Source organism: Xyrauchen texanus, chromosome 16 (assembly GCF_025860055.1).
Source record: "Xyrauchen texanus isolate HMW12.3.18 chromosome 16, RBS_HiC_50CHRs, whole genome shotgun sequence".
In the NCBI taxonomy this organism is placed as follows: Eukaryota; Metazoa; Chordata; class Actinopteri; order Cypriniformes; family Catostomidae; genus Xyrauchen; species Xyrauchen texanus.
Genome location: NC_068291.1, coordinates 24,079,292 through 24,101,007, shown reverse-complemented (window position 1 = coordinate 24,101,007; position 21,716 = coordinate 24,079,292). Strand labels below are relative to the sequence as shown.

The 21,716-nt window shown below is 37.1% G+C and overlaps 1 protein-coding gene across 2 annotated transcripts in view; it reads left to right on the top strand.

Annotated features, from left to right (window-relative positions):
* mdga2a (MAM domain containing glycosylphosphatidylinositol anchor 2a) overlaps positions 1-21,716 on the top strand; it is a 289,188-nt gene that overhangs the window by 223,174 nt on the left and 44,298 nt on the right. For both annotated transcript variants that reach the window (XM_052145122.1, XM_052145121.1), the window contains exon 10: positions 11,052-11,200. In XM_052145122.1, coding sequence (XP_052001082.1) covers positions 11,052-11,200 — 149 coding nt within the window. The remainder of the gene's footprint in view (positions 1-11,051; positions 11,201-21,716) is intronic.

The following is a 21,716-nucleotide window of genomic DNA, read 5'->3' as shown; positions in this document are numbered from 1 at the left end:
CATTATGTAGGGTTTCTTGGTTCAGGTTTGGGGAATGTACAATTAATATTAATGATTGTAATCAATGATTAATCATACGGTTTGAACGAGATACCAATACATTCTAAATTGCCCCAAAACAGGGGTTATATAGCCCAAAGGTCTGCTTCAGATATATATAGATAATTAACACAACGAATTATAATTAATTAGGAATATACATCATATGCAGACAGGCTGTATTAATTTTCAGAACACCTTAATGGAATTAACCCGTACCGCAACCAATCAGTTCGTCCACCGAACCACTTTGCTCGACACTCTTGATCAATTCTCCAGAAGGTTTATTCTTAGTATAAGCCTACTTAATCAAAGCACGTTAACTTACTTTGATAATATCAGCTCGTAGCTTTAGATCGCACATTAAAGAGGCTTTGCTTTATGACCAATACAAGGAACTAGGATATATCACTACACTTAAACAAACATAGAACACATATAACAACAAACATTTAACATAGAACAAACAAAGTAAAACAGTAAGGAAAATGATAGCAAACTTGTTACAACAGCAGAGCCAGCAAGGGACTTACGCACTTTAACGCATTTGAATTTAGATGGGATAATACTTGCAAAATGGACCTTTGTGTTGCTGAACAAGACTGCGTGTGTGCGTGAATGTCCTCGTTGCGTCCGTGAGATGGAGGATTTCTCTTGGTGCTTCTTGAGCGTGGATCACTCGCGGGAAGTTCAAAGCATCTTAGGGGTAATGGTTGAAACTGAGAGAGAGTCCTTTCACCCGGAGGATATCGGACTGCTCCAAAAACGTAGAGTGTTGAGCTTTGTCCGAAGAAAAAGACTGAGATAAATGCCAAATAAAACAAAAGACATGTCTGACGAGAGTTTGAAGAGAAGTTGAAGAAAACTTGAAGAGGTTCAGAAGAGTAAGGGAGTAAGAAAAGTGTAAGAGAGAGATGTAAGGATAAGAGGACAAAGAGAGAGTGATTCCACACCAGATCCTGACTTTTAAGGTAGGGAGGTCACGCATCCTTTGGGAGGAATGACCCAATGAGGCTCCTCAGTTTTGGCACGAGATGGTTCCCTTTGTCTTGTCAAGGCTGGTCATTTGCCTAATTTACAACAGGATCCTGGATGTGGTTTGAATCACTCAAAAGATGGTAAAACATAGCAGAATACATTTTAATGTAACCTTATATATATATATTCAGCTAGGGCGAGTCGTAAGGTTTAATTTGATACCAAGAAACTTGTATTTGGTACACTTAAAAGTGCATATATACTCTTAGATTCTTTATATAAGCCCTCAGAGTTTAACTACACAACTAAACAATCTTAACTAGTTTGATATAACAGCAGAAATACCCAAGCATACGGGAATAAAACATATTTCCTTAAAAATAAGCCATTTCTTGGTTTTAAATGGTATGAACGTGTGTGTGTATAGATTTTCAGTGTGTAGATGGCGATATCACGAGTGTCTCTGGAGGGGCTCTTTGGGTTGTAAAAACGTCAAGAAAGCATTCTAACTCCCAGACTTGCTGGCACTACCTGGTGATTTAGATGGGGAGTCAGTGTGTGGGGGTTTTAGGATCCTTCGCAAAAATGTGTGCATTGCATTCAGAATTAATGAGTTCATGATTTTCCGTTCATACTCTACATGGGAATGGTCTGATGTCTGTATTGACAGTGATAAATCCAGTCCATCATGTCACCTAGAACATTTTGGTTCAAACGGCAGAGCAATTTCTCTTTGATTTCGTGCCACCACATGAGTAGTCTGATCTCATGCCTGCTACTGCACTAGGCATCCATGTTTGGAAATGGGAACTGCTAACTCGTGTTTTTGCCCTCCCTGCTGTTGAATATTCATGGATGAATTCCCAGCTGGTTGATGAAGCATCCTGGACCAGAAGAGGATGTGGGAGAGAATGAGCTACCTGCTTTCTGATGCATAGGTTATTCTTGGAGATGTTCACCCCTAATCATTTAATTTGCATTGACAATTTCCTGCTCTGTTCAGCAGGCATAAAAGAGGATTATATCACTCATATCCACTCTCCTTGTATCTGTCTCTCCCTCCCTCTCTCTCCTCAGTGCACTTCTGTAGGACATGCTGAAGGCCATTATTTTGCACATACCATGCATCTATGATGAGCCTCTGCTTACTGTGATGCATGAAAATACTGCCACCTCTGCATGAGCTTGAAGCTCGCATTTATCGTTGTCATCATGTGGGTTTTCATCCACCTGGGTATAAAAAGAGCATGAGCAAGATAATCCATCTTTGAGTCCGTTTTATTGGAGGTTAAGCTCTCGTAATGTTGTACCACATAGCAAACGTGACAGATTCAGAGGAAACAAAAGTGAAGCCACAAAGCGACAGCATAATGTCACATGGCCATGGGGTTTTGTATGGCATCTGAACAAATGGCCTATGCATCAAATTGACATTTCTCTTTGACAGAGCAATGTGTTTTAAAACTGTTACAAGATAAAAAGCTCAGTTTTCCTCTGCCTCAGCATTCGTTTCAGATGTAGACAGCACAGAGGAATGTGAATGGAACAGGGGTTACAAATGAATGCTGGAGAAACCTCAGGTAGTTGAGAGAAGGCTTGAGGTACCTGTGGTGGTCGAGATGGTGACCCCAAGGAGGACTGTAATGCCTATCCATTAGGTTTCCAATTCATCTCAATGGTAATATCTCAGATGGTATGCAACCCGGATACTGCTATCTTTGCTTCATGGACATCAGTTCCAGTGTCATGTCATTTTCAGTCCCCCATCAAATCCTGCCTTCCTTGGACCCCGAAGCGATTTCACATGCTGGAAAAAGTTGTCTTGGGATGGGATTTCCTGGTATCTTAATCAGGTCCAATACTACGATCATGTACTTGTGCTTGTAAAAATGCTCCGATACATCTGACATACAAATGTAATTATGTAAACATTCAGTGCACGTTATGTCCTAGTGAAAAGCTGTCATTTAATTAGATAAATAAATCGTTTGCATGTGCAGCACTTTAAATGTGAGTGCTTGTGAATGTGTGGAGCCGGTGTTGTGCTGACATAAAGACACAATGTACTCATACCTTTGAGAGTTCCTTGGCATATACACAGAAAACACCATCATGAGCATGGTGCACTCTGTTTGTTGCAGATGACAGCAGGCAGAGTGCTAATTCCCTTTTTAGTGAGGCAAATACAGACTACATATTAATTTAATTAAATAGCAGCCTTTTCTTCTTCTTAGAGTTTATTGGCAGTTGTCAAACCAGCTTTTGGTGCATTACCACCTCCAAATGAACTTGAGTATGGGGCAGCAATAGGGAAGGACAAGTAATCCTCTAAATTGACTCCACTCCTGTTGCTTTTAGAAACCTCAAAACAGCATCTGTCATTGGTATTCTCCCATGTTATTTTAAGATTTTCTAGAGACATTGTATTGATTCCCTTTTCCTGTAACTTTGATTGAATACTTAACTTTCATTTTTGTATGTTATGCGGTGTAGAAGATAGCAGCCTTTTGTCACATAGCGACCAACTTTTCCAGAGTGGGAATATACCATCACAACATCAGAGCTCCTTGGTCATAACAACACACAAAAACACTTCAAAATAAAAGCTGTGTCAAAATAAATGTTCAATTTAATGAAGGGAAAAAGTATGACAGAAATAGATCACCACTCTATATTTACGAAATATTCACTGTAATACTACAATAATAATAATTATAAATCAAAAGTAATTTTGTTATATTTAAGCAAAATCTCATATATGTGATGATCTGTTATGCAGAACTTTATTTGACAAAAATAACTGCAATGCTGTATTTTGGATTTTGATGTAAGGTTCTGTATACAGTTACTTTATTTCCAAAAAAAACTATTTAACAATATCATGTTGAAAATGTATTGTTATATTTTCATTTGATTAAAGTTTTAAATAATTTATTTATTTAAAGACCTTATGATGATAAAATTGAAATAAATTGTTGATATGGAATTCTGAAAAAAAAAAAAAAAAAAAAAACAGGAATCAGACTCCGTATCGCGAGTACAAAAATAATTCACAGCCTTTGCTCAATACTTTGTTGAAGCACCTTTGGCCCAATTACAGCCTCAAGTTTTTTTGTGTATGATGCTACAAGCTTGGCACACCTATTTTTGGGCAGTTTCTCCCATTCTTCTTTGCAGGACCTCTCAAGCTCCATCAGGTTGGATGGGGTGTGTCAGTGCACAGCCATTTTCAGATCTCTCCAGAGATGTTCAATTGGGTTCAAGTCTGGGCTCTGGCTGGACCACTCAAGGACATTCACAGAGTTGTCCCGTAGCCAATCCTTTGTTATCTTGGCTGTGTGCTTAGGGTTGTTGTCCTGTTGGAAGACATACCTTCGCCCCAGTCTGAGGTCCAGAGCGCTCTGGAGCAGGTTTTCATTAAGGATGTCTCTGTACATTGCTGCATTAATCTTTCCCTCAATCCTGACTAGTCTGAAAAACACCCCACAGCATGATGCTGCCACCACCATGCTTCACTGTAGGGATGGTATTGGCCAGGTGATGAGCGGTGCCTGGTTTCCTCCAGACATGACGCTTGCCATTCAGTCCAAAGTGTTCAATCTTTGTTTCATCAGACCAGAGAATTTAGTTTCTCATGGTCTGAGAGTCCTTCAGGTTCTTTTTGGCAAACTCCAGGCAGGCTGTCATGTGCCTTTTACTGAGGAGTGGCCTCCGTCTGGCCACTCTACTATACAGGCTTGATTGGTGGAGTGCTGCAGAGTTGGTTGTTCTTCTGGAAGGTTCTCCTCTCTTCACAGAGAAATGTCGGAGATCTGTCAGAGTGACCATCGGGTTCTTGGTCACCTTCCTGACCAACACATTCTCACACCCCAACTCGTCACATATGGACGAAGCGTCCAGGACCCCTTGGCGTCACTTATTGACGCACTGGGTATACCTTTGGCGTCATTTTTCAACGTGCAGGGTAGTCCGATAGACTTCTATATTGTTAAACTCACCGATGAATGCGGTTAAACTCACCAATGTAAAAAACAGTTGGAGGGCCAGATAAAGATGATCTGGGGGCCACCATTATACTAGCCCTGGCATAGATCATTTATTGTAGCCTGTTCCTTTTTATTTTTATTTATTGCAGTCTCCTCTCTCGACCCATTCGCAGCCCAAGACGTCAAATTTCAACGCTACAGGCTCCGGTTCTATCGGACTACCCTGCACGTTGAAAAATGACGCCAAAGGTATACCCAGTGCGTCTATAAGTGACGCCAAGGGGTCCTGGACGCTTCGTCCATTTGTAACGAGTTGGGGTGTGAGAATGTGTTGCCCTGACTAAGGCCCTTCTCCCCCGATCACTCAGTTTGGCCAGGCGGCCAGCTCTAGGAAGAGTCCTGTTGGTTCCAAACTTCTTCCATTTACAGATGAAGGAGGCCACTGTGCTCATTGGGACCTTCAATGCTGCAGAAATTTTTGTGTACCCTTCCCCAGATCTGTGCCTCGATACAATCCTGTCTCAGCGGTCTAAAGACAATTCCTTGGACTTCATGGCTTGGTTTGTGCTGTGACATGCACAGTTAACTATGGGACCTTATATAGACAGGTGTGTGCCTTTCCAAATCATGTCCAATCAACTGAATTTACCACAGGTGGACTCCAATCAAGTTGTAGAAACATCTCAAGGATGATCAGTGGAAACAGGATGCACCTGAGTGTCATGGCAAAGGCTGTGAATTCTTATGTACATGTGATTTGTTTATTTTTTTTATTTTTAATGAATTTGCAAAGATTTCAAACAAGCTTCTTTCACGTTGTCATTATGGGGTATTGTCTGTAGAATTTTGAGGAAAATAATGAATTTAATAAATTCTGGAATAAAGCTGTAACACAACAAAATGTGGAAAAAGTGAAGCGCTGTATATATTTCCAGATGCACTGTAGATCAATTAATGTCATGTAAGTTATACAGGATATGACATATAACAAGATAAAACCAAAGCAACAAATGGTCAAATTAAATGTTTCTCCATGTTTTTTTCAGTCAGCATGCTAACCGATTAGCATGCTTAGCTAACATTCCATCATGCATTCCCTACAGATAGCAGGCTAATAAATTATTCTACTAAAATAACATATGGGATTACAACATAACACATACACTACCGTTCAAAAGTTTGGGGTCACTTGCCTGAAACATTTCTCTTGATCTTAAAAACCTTTTGATCTGAAGGCATATGCTTAAATATTTGAGATTAGTTTTGTAGACAAAAATATAATTGTGTCAACATATTAATTTATTTAATTACAAAACTAAAATTGTATTTAAAAAAGAAAAAAGTTTTTGAAATTGATGACTTGGACTGAACAATTAAGAAAAGAAGCCACTAAGTGCCCAACATCCCAGGGTGATACCTGTGGTGTGGTGGTGGTGTAGTGGTGTAAGCACATAGCTGGTAATCTGGTAATCAGAAGGACACTGGTTTGAACCCCACAGCCACCACCATTGTGTCCTTGAGCAAGGCACTTAACTCCAGGTTGCTCCGGGGGGATTGTCCCTGTAATAAGGGCTCTGTAAGTCGCTTTGGATAAAAGCGTCTGCCAAATGCATAAATGTAAATGTAAATGTACCTCAAGAAGCTGGCTGAGAAAATGTCAAGAGTACATGTCTGCAAAATCTAGGCAAAGTTTGGCTACTTTGAAGATGATAGAAATATAACATAGTTTTGATTTATTTTGGATTTTTTTAGTCACAACATAATTACCATAGTTCCATTTCTATTATTCCATAGTTGTGATGACTTCACTATTATTCTAAAATGTGAAGAAAAAAAATTTAGAATGAGTAAGTGACCCTAAACTTTTGAATGGTAGTATAAGTACCTTGAATTTTGTGATATATGATCAATGGATCTGGTAATACTTACAGACTGTATATATTTGATCAGCGACAACAGAACTTAGTAGCAGAGACTTCTGATCAAGGGGGCAGGAGACAATTTGTTGAGCCAATCACCTGAGCCAGAAATGCTATCTGCTCAAATCCTTGTAGCATATAGCAAAACATTCAAACAATATCCATTGCATGCTGTTAAAAGACCTCAAAACATGATTTCATCAGAAATAAATCAGAATAATTGATTTAATCTCATTTTGAATGGCTGTCGATGGAGAAACATTTTTTCCCCACATAATGTTATAGTTACTTCATCTACCAGCAGGCGTAAACCAGCAAAAACTTGACTCTCTGGGAGGTCCAGTGGTTGATTGGTGAGTGAGTATTCCCTGCTGGTTAGGTACATGGCTGCACATCTGTGGGAGGTGAATATGAAGTATTGATGTGCTGAACAGGGACAGTATGTTCTTCGCAGTGAGTTCTTTTACATTTTCCATGAGCACCAGGTATCCACTTCAATTAAGCAAGTTGGTTACCAAGGAGAGCATGTTTTCACATCACAAACGTCGTCCGGCATGGTCTTGGAAGTATGACTTACATCATAGTGCGTGAATAGATACACAAGCAATTGCAAACTGACAAACACACAAAAGCACATATATCAAGGATTAGCGTTAGTGTTAGAAGTATTGAGTCTACTGGATCAAAGTTTTTTGCTTAAAAGGACATGCACGTCTCCTTTATAGACTGAAGGGGACTTACTCTTAGAAGTCTTGGCTGTTCCAAAAGCTTTTCGGTTTCATTTGCCTAGTGACAGCAGATCCATGTTGTGCTGTCTTTCTCAATCTGAGGCTGATTTAAGAGTGATATGTTTATGATGTTCGTGCTATTTCTGTCCACCTTCTCTCGAGCATTGATTCCCAGAGGAGTCAAATTTATCTATAAGCCTTAAGCAGTGTAAACTCAATGGACCCATTAGCATTGACTGTAGATTTAATAAGCTGGGGATAAAATAAGTTCTGGTGACAGCCCTTATCCCTGACCTGCAGAGATCAGCACATTTTCCATACCGCTAACTTTCTTCACTCTTCTCAATATAATGCTTAAAGATATTTCTACCATATTATACATATGATAACAGAGCTTTTGTACCCAAACATTTTCTTAATCAGTATTTTATTATTGTTTTCCAGTGAAATTTTCAAATGTCCTTAAAGCAAGAGCAAGGTCTGGGTCTTTTCTCACCAAAGATAAGATTTATTTACCACAGGGTAAATAAATATGACCAAATGTTCCTTTTGGGGTGAGATATTCATTTAAAAGAGCACTCAGTAATATACATGTACAGTATATATTGTGCTAACACCTAGTGGTGTATATGCATCATTATGTAAAAACAGATCTCAGTTACAGATGTCATTGTAAAAGGTACTATTTTCAGTCAACCATGATTTATTTATTTGAAAGAGTCCCATTACCATTGTTGAGATAAAGTGAGTAAATTTCGGCTGGTCATATAATTTCAACATGCTGGGGCTCATGAATGTGCACCTAGCATCTTATGTAGAATTAAGCAGCTTTTACTCTAAAAATGGTATGACTAGATTTTTCATCTCATTTTTTTTTAGAAATACTATTCAACCATTACAATTTTTTTCTGTTTAAAAGATTAGCTGGTAGCAAAAAATATTTACTTAATTACAAATTACAAATATGAATTAAATTCATGTTCTTTTCCCCACTAAATTCTGTGATTTTAAGCGCAAAAAGTGCTACTCTCATATGACACGTGTTACATGCATCCAGAATGGGAGAAGCCACTGTAATGATTTGTCATGCCAAATTTGGGCATGGAAGTTATTACATCATGCATGATAGGGACTTCTGCCTACTATGCCGTATTGTGATATTATTCTTATAATCTCTGTACAGAGCATAAAAATAATGTTTTGACTGACATAGTAAATACATAAATGATTATGGAATTACATGATTTGTCTATATTTTTCCAGTCTCTTGTGTTTTATGTTTATTAAATGCATTATAAAAAGGCAAATCTATCACTTCAGCTGTATTTGCTCCACACTGCATATTCTAATGTTCTGCTTTCTGCCTCTTTCTATGAATGTAATCCACATGAGATCAATTAAAAGAAGTTGATGATGAGTGAAAGTTATATATACTGTTAACAGTACTTTTTTGTCATTCGTAATGTTTGCATTCTGCATTCATGCTAAAGATTCATGGTGTTTATGGTGACCATAATATGCACTTGTTACCCTCTGTTATTGTATTTTATGATGAATGTTGTTAAAAGAATCCACATAAGATCATAAAAAAGGTATTATCTCTCTCACACTCTCTCTCTCTCTCTCTCTCTCTCTCTCTCTCTCTCTCTCTCTCTCTCTCTCTCTGTCGCTCTCTCTCTCCTGCACATTGTTACACAAGCATCCTTTTTACTCCAAAAACCGAACTAATAACAGAGGCTGTTTCTATGCAGGATGCTTAAACAGCATTTTGTGTCGTTTCTTTTGACAAAGGGGATGACATCCCCTCGCATCCCTCTCAACACAAACTCTTCCAATAGGCTAAGACAAATAAAGTTAATTTAAGATACTGTATATTCTCTAAAAAAAAGTTGTAATGTCTAATGCAATTTTGCTTCTGAAGTAAGAGTGTTTAGATATTTTTAACTGGAAAACAAACAAAAATACAGATTTGTTTTTAAGTGTGGATGGAGTGGTCTGTTTGGCTGAAGCAGATCCAATTTTGGTCCAGATTTTATTTATTTATGTATTTATTTATTTAGCTTGGCAAGAATTAGACAGGCCTTGATGCTGAGCTGTTTTTTCCTCATTTTAATATTATAATTTGATTTATTTTTTCACAAGATTGTCAGCTTTTAGCAGATAGAGAGATGAGCTCTACTAATTGCTTTACTTTATGTCTATGTCTCTTTTGAACCTTGGTGAACTTTCTTCTTTTTTCATGCATTTTCCACCAGTAATGGTTTCTAATCGCATCCACAATATCCGCTAGCATCGCTTCAGTGCACCAGCTATTTAGAGTGGGAGGTCAAACAGACTAGTGATGTAGTTATTAATGATCTCTAAATATACAGCATAATAGCAGTGAGATGCTTTTCCATGAATTTTAGAGGAATAATCAAGTATATTTGCTAAGCTGGGATTTAGCTTTATTTAGATCAAAGAGGCTTAGGATTTTTACCCTATAAATGAAATTAAAACGAACCCTTTTATTTTACCTTTTGTTCAAATTATGTATTTGTTATACCTTGCCTGGCAGGCCCTAAATCTAGGAAAATCAAGAATATTTCTGATATAGAATCAGGCTCCAGGCAAGTGGGAATGAGGAATTCATATTTTTGCATCTGCAACTTACAGTATAGTGGAGAGCATGGCTTTTTTTTTACATATGGATGTTGTTACATGGGCTACACAGTATATCAGTAACTTTAAGGTTACACGTGCATTTAACAAAAGGTCAACTTGTGTTTAATGAACTGTACCTATATTCCTGGGCAAAACCTGTGGAAATGTTCAATAGCTTATTTGTGACCAAGGCTTAAAAGAATATTGTTACGATCCCTTGTTGTCTGCCTTGTGTTTCACCTGTCACCTGGTTTGTCACCTGCCAACTTCGTCCACGTTGAGGGCCGGGAATTGTGGGAAATGTAGTTCAAAACAGGTGACAGGTGAAACACGGGGCAGACAACAAGGGATCGTAACAAATAGTTCACCCAAACACAGAAATTTCAGTCATCATTTACTCACCCTCATGCTGTTCCAGACCCATTCCAAACACAAAATGAGATGTTAGGCGGAATGACCGCTACAGTCAGCATTCATTTTCATTGTATGGTAAAAAGATGCAATGAAAGCGTATACAGTAGTTAACTTTTAAAAAGAAATATTCTTCGGAGTAAAAGGTGTGACAACTTGCCCCAGTCTCCCCTACACCAATATCCAATACAATGCATGGGTTTGTCTATATAAAATTGTGTAAGAATACTAAACAGGACAAAACAAATACTAACCCAGTCTTGGTTGTGCCCTTGATGTGTTACTGTGAATTTAGATTTTCTAAATTTACATTTATAAGTCCCAATATGGGGTTTGTTTTGTTTCAGGCAAAGCCTATGCACCTGAGTTCTACTATGACACCTACAGCGCTCTGTGGCAGAACAAGCCTCGTGTCTATGGCTTCAAACTCCAGTGGACTCAAATGAATCCCAATGCGGTCGACCGTATCATGGCCTATCGACTTGGAATCAAGCAGGTGAGTCAGTCTGGTTGCTTATTTTAAGTTTGTGTCATAGATAAAAGTCTTAGAAAAATTGTTTTGTTTTATTAGTGGCTTGTATTAGGATATGCAGATTTATGCTAATCGAATGTTGGAACAGAATTCTGATGAATGTTTAAACAGTACTGAAACCTTTGTAGCTGAATTTTCAAGACTGTTTCTCAAAAATTGTGCTGAATGTTCTGTTACGCTCTGTAACCGAATGCTCGTCCATTTAAAAGGTTAAGAGCGGGGCTGTGCTCATGGTAAACTCTCATATATAATTGTTTATAGGCTGTTCAGTGATTGGGAAGGCACATCTCTATTGTTTTTGTGTAGAATCCGTGCTGATGGCATGTATGCACAAAAGTTTGCACAATTGCTTATGAAGACACAGAAGAAATTATGCTTTGGAGGCTTCTTTTAATAACACATTAAGACTTGTTCAATTGATATCACACATAGGATTTGTCAAGGAGCATTATTAGGATTCATGTGAGACATTTATGGTTGCTGTTGACACAGTTCATGTCACTGAAACCAATATGCTTTGTTTATTAAGTCGGGCTAATATTTGTGTAAGAGCTTTAGCGCTCTCCGATGCACTGTTCTGTTCTGCCTCGGCACATGTGGTCACGCAGAGCAGTGCAGATGTCAATTACGAGTCATCATCACACTGTTCTGTCACCGTCTCCTTCACACTTCCTCTGCTCAGCTGAAATGGCTGCGTCCAGGGCCATTTATAATGACATCATGTGGGGTGATTTATTCCTTGTCAGATTTGTCTTTGCTAGTGGCTGCCCACTGGTGCTCAAAGTCACCAGTTAATTACACGTAACTTGTTGTTCAATGCCACACTGTTTTTTGTGTAAAAACATATCACTTCAGTTTGTAACTTTGTAGCTGTTACAGTTTGTAACAGTTTATGCTATGGATGTGAATGATACCTCAAATTGTGCTGCTTTTCGAGAAGGGATGTGTTATTATTATACTAATTGACTTATGAATTTCACCTTGTGGATGATAAAAGGAGCAAATTCCTTAGATTTACACTGAAGGATTACTCTAGCTATATCTATGGACCAGAATATCATAGATGGTAAACTGTAATTGTTACCTTAAGGAGCTATTTTACCTAACTAACCTTTTTGGTGTAACCTAGTGTTCTGAAGTGCTTCAGTAACATTAAATCATATTTTTGACTTGATTAAAACATTTTAGGTTGATCATTTTTACAGTGTAGTCTTTTTGATTTGAGCCAGTAAGCATCCAACCATAACAACAACCCCAACAACTGCCTAAGAAAAATAATTTTAGGGTTAGATTAAGAAGAAATAGCTCTTAACAATTGCAAGTTACCACTTTTGTACAGTGTAACGTGTGGCAAGTTTTGCACGGGCACACACCATTCATATTTTCTTCAGAATATCTATTTTTTATGGTGTGTTTTGATGGTGTGTCATACAACACCATGAATATCCATGAGTACTCACATTTTTATTTGTATTACATTTTTTCCCTTGTACTTTCCTTTCTTTCATTCTTTTCAGTCTTTTTGCAGTTTCCATCAAGGTCTCTGCATTGCTGGTGTTCTGGGATTGCATGATTAACAATGTTTACACAACAGTGGAACATACCTTAGCACTCCAGTGCTTATGTTAAGGGGATTGTTGAGTTTGAGATGAAGTTTGATTTTTGCACATAAGTGGTAACTCTATGTCTGTGTGTGTCCGCTGAAGCAAAATGATCTATTGGATGGACTGAAGAATTAGATAATAATAAAAATTCATGTATTCCAGAATGCCCATGAAATGTAGCTATCGATTTCCACCATTGATTTTGCTAATAAAAAATGTAAGGCACATTGAACTATCCCTTTTTTAAAGGGATAGTTCACCCAAAAATGAAAATTCTATAATAATTTACTCATACTCATGTCGTTCCAAACCTGGGACGTGCCATCCATATAAGCAAGGTAAGCAGTGGGAGAAATAAAAAATGACACTATGAAATATTTAAATATAATTGTTAATATAATCTACTGTTTTTGCTCAAATTCGTCATCTTTCATCTCAGTTGAGCAGCACAGACAGTTTTTCGCTTTGGCGCCACCCTCAGGTATAAGCACTTTATGTTACGCTTTCTCTGATTCAAAGCATTGTTTACCGCTGTACGTTCACGCCCGCTACTACAAATGGCCAAGGTAAGCATGCTTACCAAAATAAGAAAGCCAATCAGAATACTCCTTCCTTCAGTCAAGCAATCTGATGGGCTAGATTTTTGTTTCAAGTTCACATAACTAATGCATTATTAAGCTAAAAACATTATATAGTGTTAGCATCGGCACCCTACAGGGATTTCGCAAAGTGGATTTCAATGGAATCGAGAAAGAGAGGCTATTGAATCTTCAGTGTGCAACTTTTACAACAAAGTGACAGAGATGTTAATTCGTGAGGAGAGACACATGGATTTTGAGTTCCAGTAAAGGTATGTTAATATATTTATATGCGTTATTGATTCTAGGTCATTGCTTCTGTCTGAGGCTATGAAGTGGTGATCTGGCAATCATGTCCTCCTTGTGTTATGTCTGTTTTATAGTTCTAACTTTAGGGTGCAGTGTCTGTATAAAAAAAGCCTTGTGCATTCAGGTTAAGATTGTGGTCTTTTGTGGTCAGATTAGTTTAAAGCCGCTGTCCATTCCAGGGGTTCTAAACTATGGGAAGAGTAACGTGTGAGGCCTATGATGTTGAATCTACTATATTAACTGGCAATCCTTTTCTTTGTCTTGTATGTGAAAACAAACTGTTCTGGCTCTGTGGTTCATTGTAGGATTTAATGAAGATAAACATGCTCGGCTCAATATATGTCAATCTTTAATTTGTGTGATATGAACAATATTACTGTCCTGAATTTAAAACAATTTGGCCGTGAAGTTCGCCACTATGAAATTGTTTCCATTGACTGGTGGGTTCTAAGGCAACAGTTTATGTCAATAACATTTCCATGACATTACACTCACCCATACTGTATGTGTTTTGGGCACAGCGTTTAATAATGTGTAATTAAATTTTTGATGCTTGCCCAGTCTCAAAGCCCACGGCACACACTTGTTCCAAACATGTATGCTGTTATTGTTTCTGTGGAACACAAAAGTATCATTATTTGAAACTCTTGCTATACAGTACATCAACAGTTTATAGTGATCGTGGGATGTCAAGCTCCAAAAAAAAATGTATAACAAAGAAACAAAAACAACCAGTCTGTATGACTGTTGCGCTATATTCCAAGTTTTCTGAAGCCAGCTTTGTGTGAGGAACAGACTGATATTTAGTCATTATTCACTGGCACAGTCAAAATGTTAGGGGCACAGTCAATTCACTTTTTTCTTTTTCAAAAGACTGTTAACTGTTTATGTGTCACAACACAATATACATATGCACAAGCAGGAATTAAGAATTACTAAAGAATTCAGAAACAAATTAATATACTTGATACATGACAAAGGAATCAGACACCTCTGGGAAACCTTTTTAACTATAATTTTTTGTTTTCAGTTAATATAGACTGTATTCTTATTCTTAGCATATTTGTAGTTCTTAAACATTCAAATATATATATATATATATATATATACAGTATATAAAAATACCATATATTAATCAAACTTTCATTATTATTTGAATTTAATGTAGTTTAACTAATAATATGTTGAGCAATATACAGTATAGTGCAACAATGCTTGTTAATGTTATTTTTTTATATTATTATGAAATTTTAACAATACATTATCACAATACAATACAACGTTAACAGATGCACAGTCACACACAAAATACCTCACATTCTTCATTGAAAAAGCCTGTTTTTGCGTTCGTATATGCTGTTTTGTAATTGTTTTGTATATAAACATGCTAAACTGCCGTCTTTGATCATTACTCTTGGTACCGGTAGTTTTTTTAGCATCTTGTGCGTGAGAACCAAGTTTTTAAGACATTTACCAAATTTAAAAACATTGACTGATAATTTAAACGCTGTCTGTCTTTTAAAAAACAACCAAGAAATTAAGTTAAACTATCTTTATGCGGTATGTCTACCTATGCGGCTTCACTCTCTTTCGGTCTCTGCGTGTTTGTGAGAAAGACAGGGAGAAAGAGAGAGCGCGTCTTCACGAGCGCTGTCTCTGCTAGATTAGAGTGAGAAAACAGCGCTTTTGATGCAAAAATAGCTAGTTTAAAACACTTTTAAAAGTATTTTGTATATAGTATAATGGTATATGCATTAGGAATTTTTGCTTTGATGGTAATATATACACTCACTGAGCACTTTATTAGGTACACCTGTACACCTACTTATTCATGCGATTATCTAATTAGACAATCATGTGGAAGCAGTGAAATGCATAAAATAATGTATATATGGGTCAGGAGCGTCAGTTAATGTTCACATTAACCATCAGAATGGGGAAAAAATGTGATCTCAGTGATTTTGACTATGGCATGTTAGTTGGTGCTAGATGGGCTGGTTTGAGTATTTCTGTAACTTTTGATCTCCTGGGATTTTCACACACAACAGTCTCTAGAATTTACTCAGAATGGTGCCAAAAACAAAAAACATCCAGTGAGCGGCAGTTCTGCAGACTGAAATGCCTTGTTGATGAGAGAGGTCAACGGAGAATGGCCAGATTGGGTTGAGCTGACAAAGTTCATAATTTCATGTTTCAGATGTCACTCGCACTGGTGTGCCCACATAATTTTCCACACTTGCACTTAGTATAGTTTGCACTCCCAAATGCAAGTGAAACGCTTGCACAGTAGAGCCCTGAACTATTGCTGTATGACAAGAGCTGTGTAACAATTTTTAAAAAATGTGTGCTTAATTGTTCCACTGAAAAAATAACAACAAACAGGTTTTGAATGACACGATGATGATTTTTTTTTTTTTTTTACTATTTCTTTAAAATATCACAGGCTATCCATTAAGAAACTTGAACTCCATTATTCATCTGTCACAGTTCAGCACTCATATTTACCTTCATCAGAAGTGTAACATTTACAATAAACAGCATGATCAGAAAAATAACAGCATGCACATTATTTGCACTATAGAGAGGACTCCTTGTACTATCCTTGATGACTTAGCAATGGAAAGCACACCTGGCACTGCAAAGAGAGATAGATAGAAAGAGAGTCAAAAACAAGAGAAGTGGCAGAAAACTAATTAACAGCTGTGTCCGGTGGGACAGAGCTGCTGTAATAAGATAAGCTTTACAGGAGAAATCAAGGATGGGACCCTGGTGAACAGAGGTTAGCTGTGTGAAGTGACTGTGTGAGTGTGTGTGAGTCTGGAACTGTGTTGCCTGGGGTGGGTGGTGATTGACTCATTTGTTCTAATCATGACGGAGTAGTCTAGCCTCTTCATTAAAGAGATAGTTCACCTATAAAGGAAAGTTCTGTCATCATTAGCTCACCATAATGTTGTTCCAAACCCTTTCGTGGAACACAAAAGGAGATGTTAGGCAGTATGTTAGCAGTCATTCTGCCTGACATCTCCTTTTGTGTTCCACAAGAAGAAAGAGAATCATATGGATTTGAACCAACATTAGAGTGACTATCCCTACTATCCCTTTAATGCCTTAGATTCTCTCTACACAGCTTGTGCATCTCCTTTGTTTGCCAACTGTTGTTTTGCAGTTTATTTTTTCTGTTTAACCCAACGCTTTCCCCCTTACGCGCTCATCCATCATGTTGTCTCGCCCGATCACCTGTCGATGTGAGCGTTGTGAAATATTCCAGAGTTCGACTGTGTTTCATGGCTCTCCTTCAGCACTTTGGCCTGTGACATTTCCAAGACGTGGCATGCATGGGAAGTCTTAGCCTGACAATCCTAAATAACAGGGTTTGGAGTGCGCTTGCTAATGGAGACACTGCCAGCCAAGCATATTAGGCACTTCAGTGCCTAACCCTGAGATGGGCAATTTCACTGCAGGGGTCTGGCGTGTTTATAGATCCCCAAGGAATGAGATTGCTTACCCTTGCTTTTTATAGCCATACAATATTGACAATCTTTGAGACTATAAGAGCACACAGTGATAAAAATGAACATTATGAATCTTAACATTTTTTCACTTTCTGTCATCTCTAGTTAAATGTGTTGCATAGGGCAGCTTTTAACAAACATACAAGTCATTTGTTCTAAAATGTGTTCAGTGTTAACACTAAGTCTTGTGTATAGTAGGATTTCAGATTGATTGCTTATTTACTTTTGTTCTGTTTCACAAAATCAATTAGCAGAGAACCATGTTCTGTATGTCAAATCAAAAAGAATTTGGGGTTATTGGTTTCAGTTCATTTGTGGTGATTTTAACAAACACCTAACCCTTATTATTAAACTTTGAAATTTTTTGCCCTGCGCTGTCATGTGGCTTGTTGAGAAAAGTTCTGCTATTGCTTTACTCAGCAGTCAGACTTTTGATTTTCCAAGATGATCACACAGGAAATAAACATTGCTTCCGAAAGTTCATGTACCCTGAAATCAACCACATTCAGCCAAATGACTGGCACATACCATTCCCCTTTAGACTTTTTTGCAACAATTCTAGTGTGAAAACATTTACCTCTAGTACAACTGATAGGATGTTGAGCGAGCAACCTCCGAGACACAGGTTCTGGTTCATAGAAACCAGGAAGTAATTGTATTCTCATAAACCAGAGAAAAAATAATGATCAACATATAAATAACTACAGTCTTGACCAATACAAAATAGGTATCGTATTAAAGCTTAGAATCAGTACTTTACAATACATGTAGGAATTATGAAAGTAATCTGTAAATGAGAACCAACTTAGTATTACTGTCAGAATATTTCAATTTAGCCTAATATAAATAATGTTTTTAATTGTTTCACATTTTACTGCACTTGGGGACAGTGATTTAAATTTCCAGGGGCGGATTTAAGCATGGGAGGCACGAGGTGCCCGCACAAACAAGTGGGCATCCTGAAGTCCACCAGCCATCTCATCTCCAACCACCCACAACCCCCAGCCATCCCCCCTGTCAACAACTTTTATTTATAGGCAAAAAATGGGGGGGGGGTAGAAACAACCTAGCAATACCCTAGTAACTCTTGCATCTGCACATTAACATTCTAAAAACCACTCATAACTCATTAGCAAACAAGGCAACTGCCCACAACGCCCTAACATCATGGCGGTGAGTTTTGCACGGGCAAGCAACACTCACATTTTTTTTCAACAAATACAAAAATCTAGTTTTGTGGTGGCTTGGATAGATATACAATACCATTATGATCTATGAGCATTCACTGAATCTGGGTTGATGTTATATTTTCCTTATTATATCTTGTCCTGTTTTGATCTAAGTCTGACTTTCAAACAGAAATCTAGTCCTGATGGATGATTAAAGATACTGGAGCTTCAGATCAAAACTAAAGGGCAACACATACGCATAGTTATTAATAGTCCTAATAATTCTATGACCTCATAATTCACTATATTACAAACTTATTTAAAATATAACATGCCCTTTTAAAATTTCACCTGGGCTTATAGCACTTAAGTTGCTGTTGTAAAAGTCATCCTTACACAGATAACAAACATCACACCTCTGCAGAGCTGCGAGTTGGCTCAGCTTTATGTTTACAGCATGTTATATAGCACTTTTTAACTTTTCATAAAGATTCATCTTTAATTAAAGGGATTTTAGAGTTTACTTTAATGAGAATTACATCTCTGTAATCTTATTGTTTTTAGCACTATCTTTGGCTTGCAGGCTAGAAAAGAAATGGAAGCCTCTTTTACTAAAGCAGTTTCAGTCCAGCATTGTTTAGTTTTCGAGGCGTGGTAAAGGCTTTTGCACACAAAGCTTCCAAATCCATATTATAGAAATGTAATTACTCTGAATTCCAGATAGAAGACCCAAACCAAATTTGGCTCCTAAAAGAGTGAAGAATATGAGATTTTTAGAGTGGAATATACTCACATTGTGTCTCATTTGCAAAGCCTTTGTTATTGTTTTTTCCCTGCATTCCTGAAATCCAGTTCAGAAAAATTGTCATTTTCATGCAAGCTTATGTAAAGGAATAGCCAGCCATAAATACAATTTCTGTAATCATTTACTCACCCTCATAATTTTCAAAACATATATTACTTTATTTTGTGGAAATCAAAAGTTATTCATAGCAGAATAGCAGCTCTTTTCCATAACATGAAAATGAATGTTGACCATGGAAGAAAGTTAGTGATACATGTTTGTAACAACATGAGGGTAAATAATGAAAATTTTCATTTTTGTGTGAACTCTTCATTTAATTCAAGCTTCAGTTTCTTTCCTTTAAAATTATAACCTTTCATTTTTTAGGTGTAAATAATCAGTAATTTTCTGTAATCAGTGTGCAATATGAAATCGACTCATGAAGCATGTGTGGGATGACATGTGACCCCCTGACCGCTTAGCTTCCAGTTTTGCCCCCAAGAAATTGTTGTAGCATTCTTGAATTGCATTCGTGCTGTAACTGTGTCATCATATCTCTGTGGTGTTTCAACAGCATTGTGAGAATCTCTCTATTGATCATATTTTCCATACAGTGCTGAGATGAAGCCCTTTTCCCCAAGGCTACTTTTGGGATTTTGTTCCACGTTACTTTCTCCCTCTTGAATCTGTCGAATATGCCTGCATTATTTAAAAATGTTGTTGTAAAAAGTAACATTTTTGAAGTGGTGTCATTTTTTCAATGCTTAAATATTTTTCCTATCTCAGTTTAGTTTGCAGAGACAACTATAAAGATGCCATTCTTAGGTTGATCAACACTGACCACTTTACATAAGTTTACATTATGTGTACAATATATTTATATTTTTTCTGATTAAGTTCCATAATATGCTTATGCATCATTTTCCTACTATTCTCTTTTGGAAATGCTAATGATTGCTCTTACCATTTATAATGCTGAATTTGAATTATTCTGCTCAGTAATTAAATCAGATAATTAATTATTATTCATGTCCTTAAGAATGTTCAAAGTTGCACACAAAACTAGCTGCTTAGAGTCTATTAAAACATTTTAAAATGAGACTGTTTACAGTTCATTTTTTGTTGATTTCTTTTACTTTAATGTATATAAAAAAGATCTGTTATATTTTTGCTTAAAAATCTGTTTCTCTTATTTCCAATTCAAATATGAAATTAGCAAAACTCTAAATAGGTACTGTATATTGCACTTTCCACAAATAGGGAACAAAATTGGGCCTGAAACTTCAAAAAAGAGCAAATGGAAAGGAGCTGCTTAAAGCAATAGTTGACACAAAAATTGAAATTTTGAAATTCTTTACTCATGCTCATATTGTTCCTATATGCCGTGTCTTTCTTTTGTGGAGCACAAAAGGAGGTGTTAGGTGTTCCGCCTAGTATTAAGATGCACACTCACACAGTTCTGCTTCAAAAGTGCACTCAGCAGGGTGCACTTATCAGATCTCTACCCCACATGACTTCCTCTTTTCCCCTCTGGCCTCAAAACCCATACTGTTCATTCTCGTAATTTCCCCTCTCTGATGATTTAACATCTGTCTAACTTATTCTCATATGCACATAGACACACACACACACACACACACACACACACTTTTTATATACTGACAGGGCCTCGCATACTAAAATACCATCAACGCTTCCACATACTTCAGTACAGTAAAGATTCAAGGACACCATGCCATGCACACCGTTGCACACTGATTCACAATTGCTGATGTGCTTCTCTTTCATACAGTGACGTAAATGAACACTGGTGGTGTCTACTTTTCAAACTATGAATTGTTGATTCAAGAGAACATTATACTAGGGTATAGTTCCACGTTTATGGCATCATAACAGGCCATAAAAATATATTAATAACCATTGCAGTGGATGATATCAATGATTTTACAAACAGCTCTCCGCAGTCTTTGAATCGCCATGAAGCCCAATATTAAAAACTTCACCATATTGATGCATGGCCCTATTCCGTAAAGGAATATTCCGGGTTCAATACAAGTTAAGCATAATATTATCACACAATATTTTTTTTTACTTGCTCCTCCTTTAAAAAAAAAACAAATAAATAAAAATTTAAAAAACAAAAAACAAAATCAAATATCTGGGTTACAGTAAGGCACTTACAAAGGAAGTGAAGGGGGCCAATTTGTGAATGTTAAAATACTCACCATTTCAAAAGCATATATCCTCAAAATGTAAACAATATGCATGTTAACATGATTTTAGTGTGAGAAAATCACTTACTAACCTTTTCTGTGTAAAGTTAAAGCCAATTTTACAACTTCGTTTCCATGACGATATAATGACAACAATCCATAAAACCCTAAAACGACTGTAAAAAGGACAGTTTAAACAACAATATGAGTTTTAACAGAAATATTTATTTAAGTGCTTTTATGATATAATAAGCTTCACATGTCTGCCCTTAAACCCTCCAAAAATTGGCCCCATTCACTTCCATCGTAAG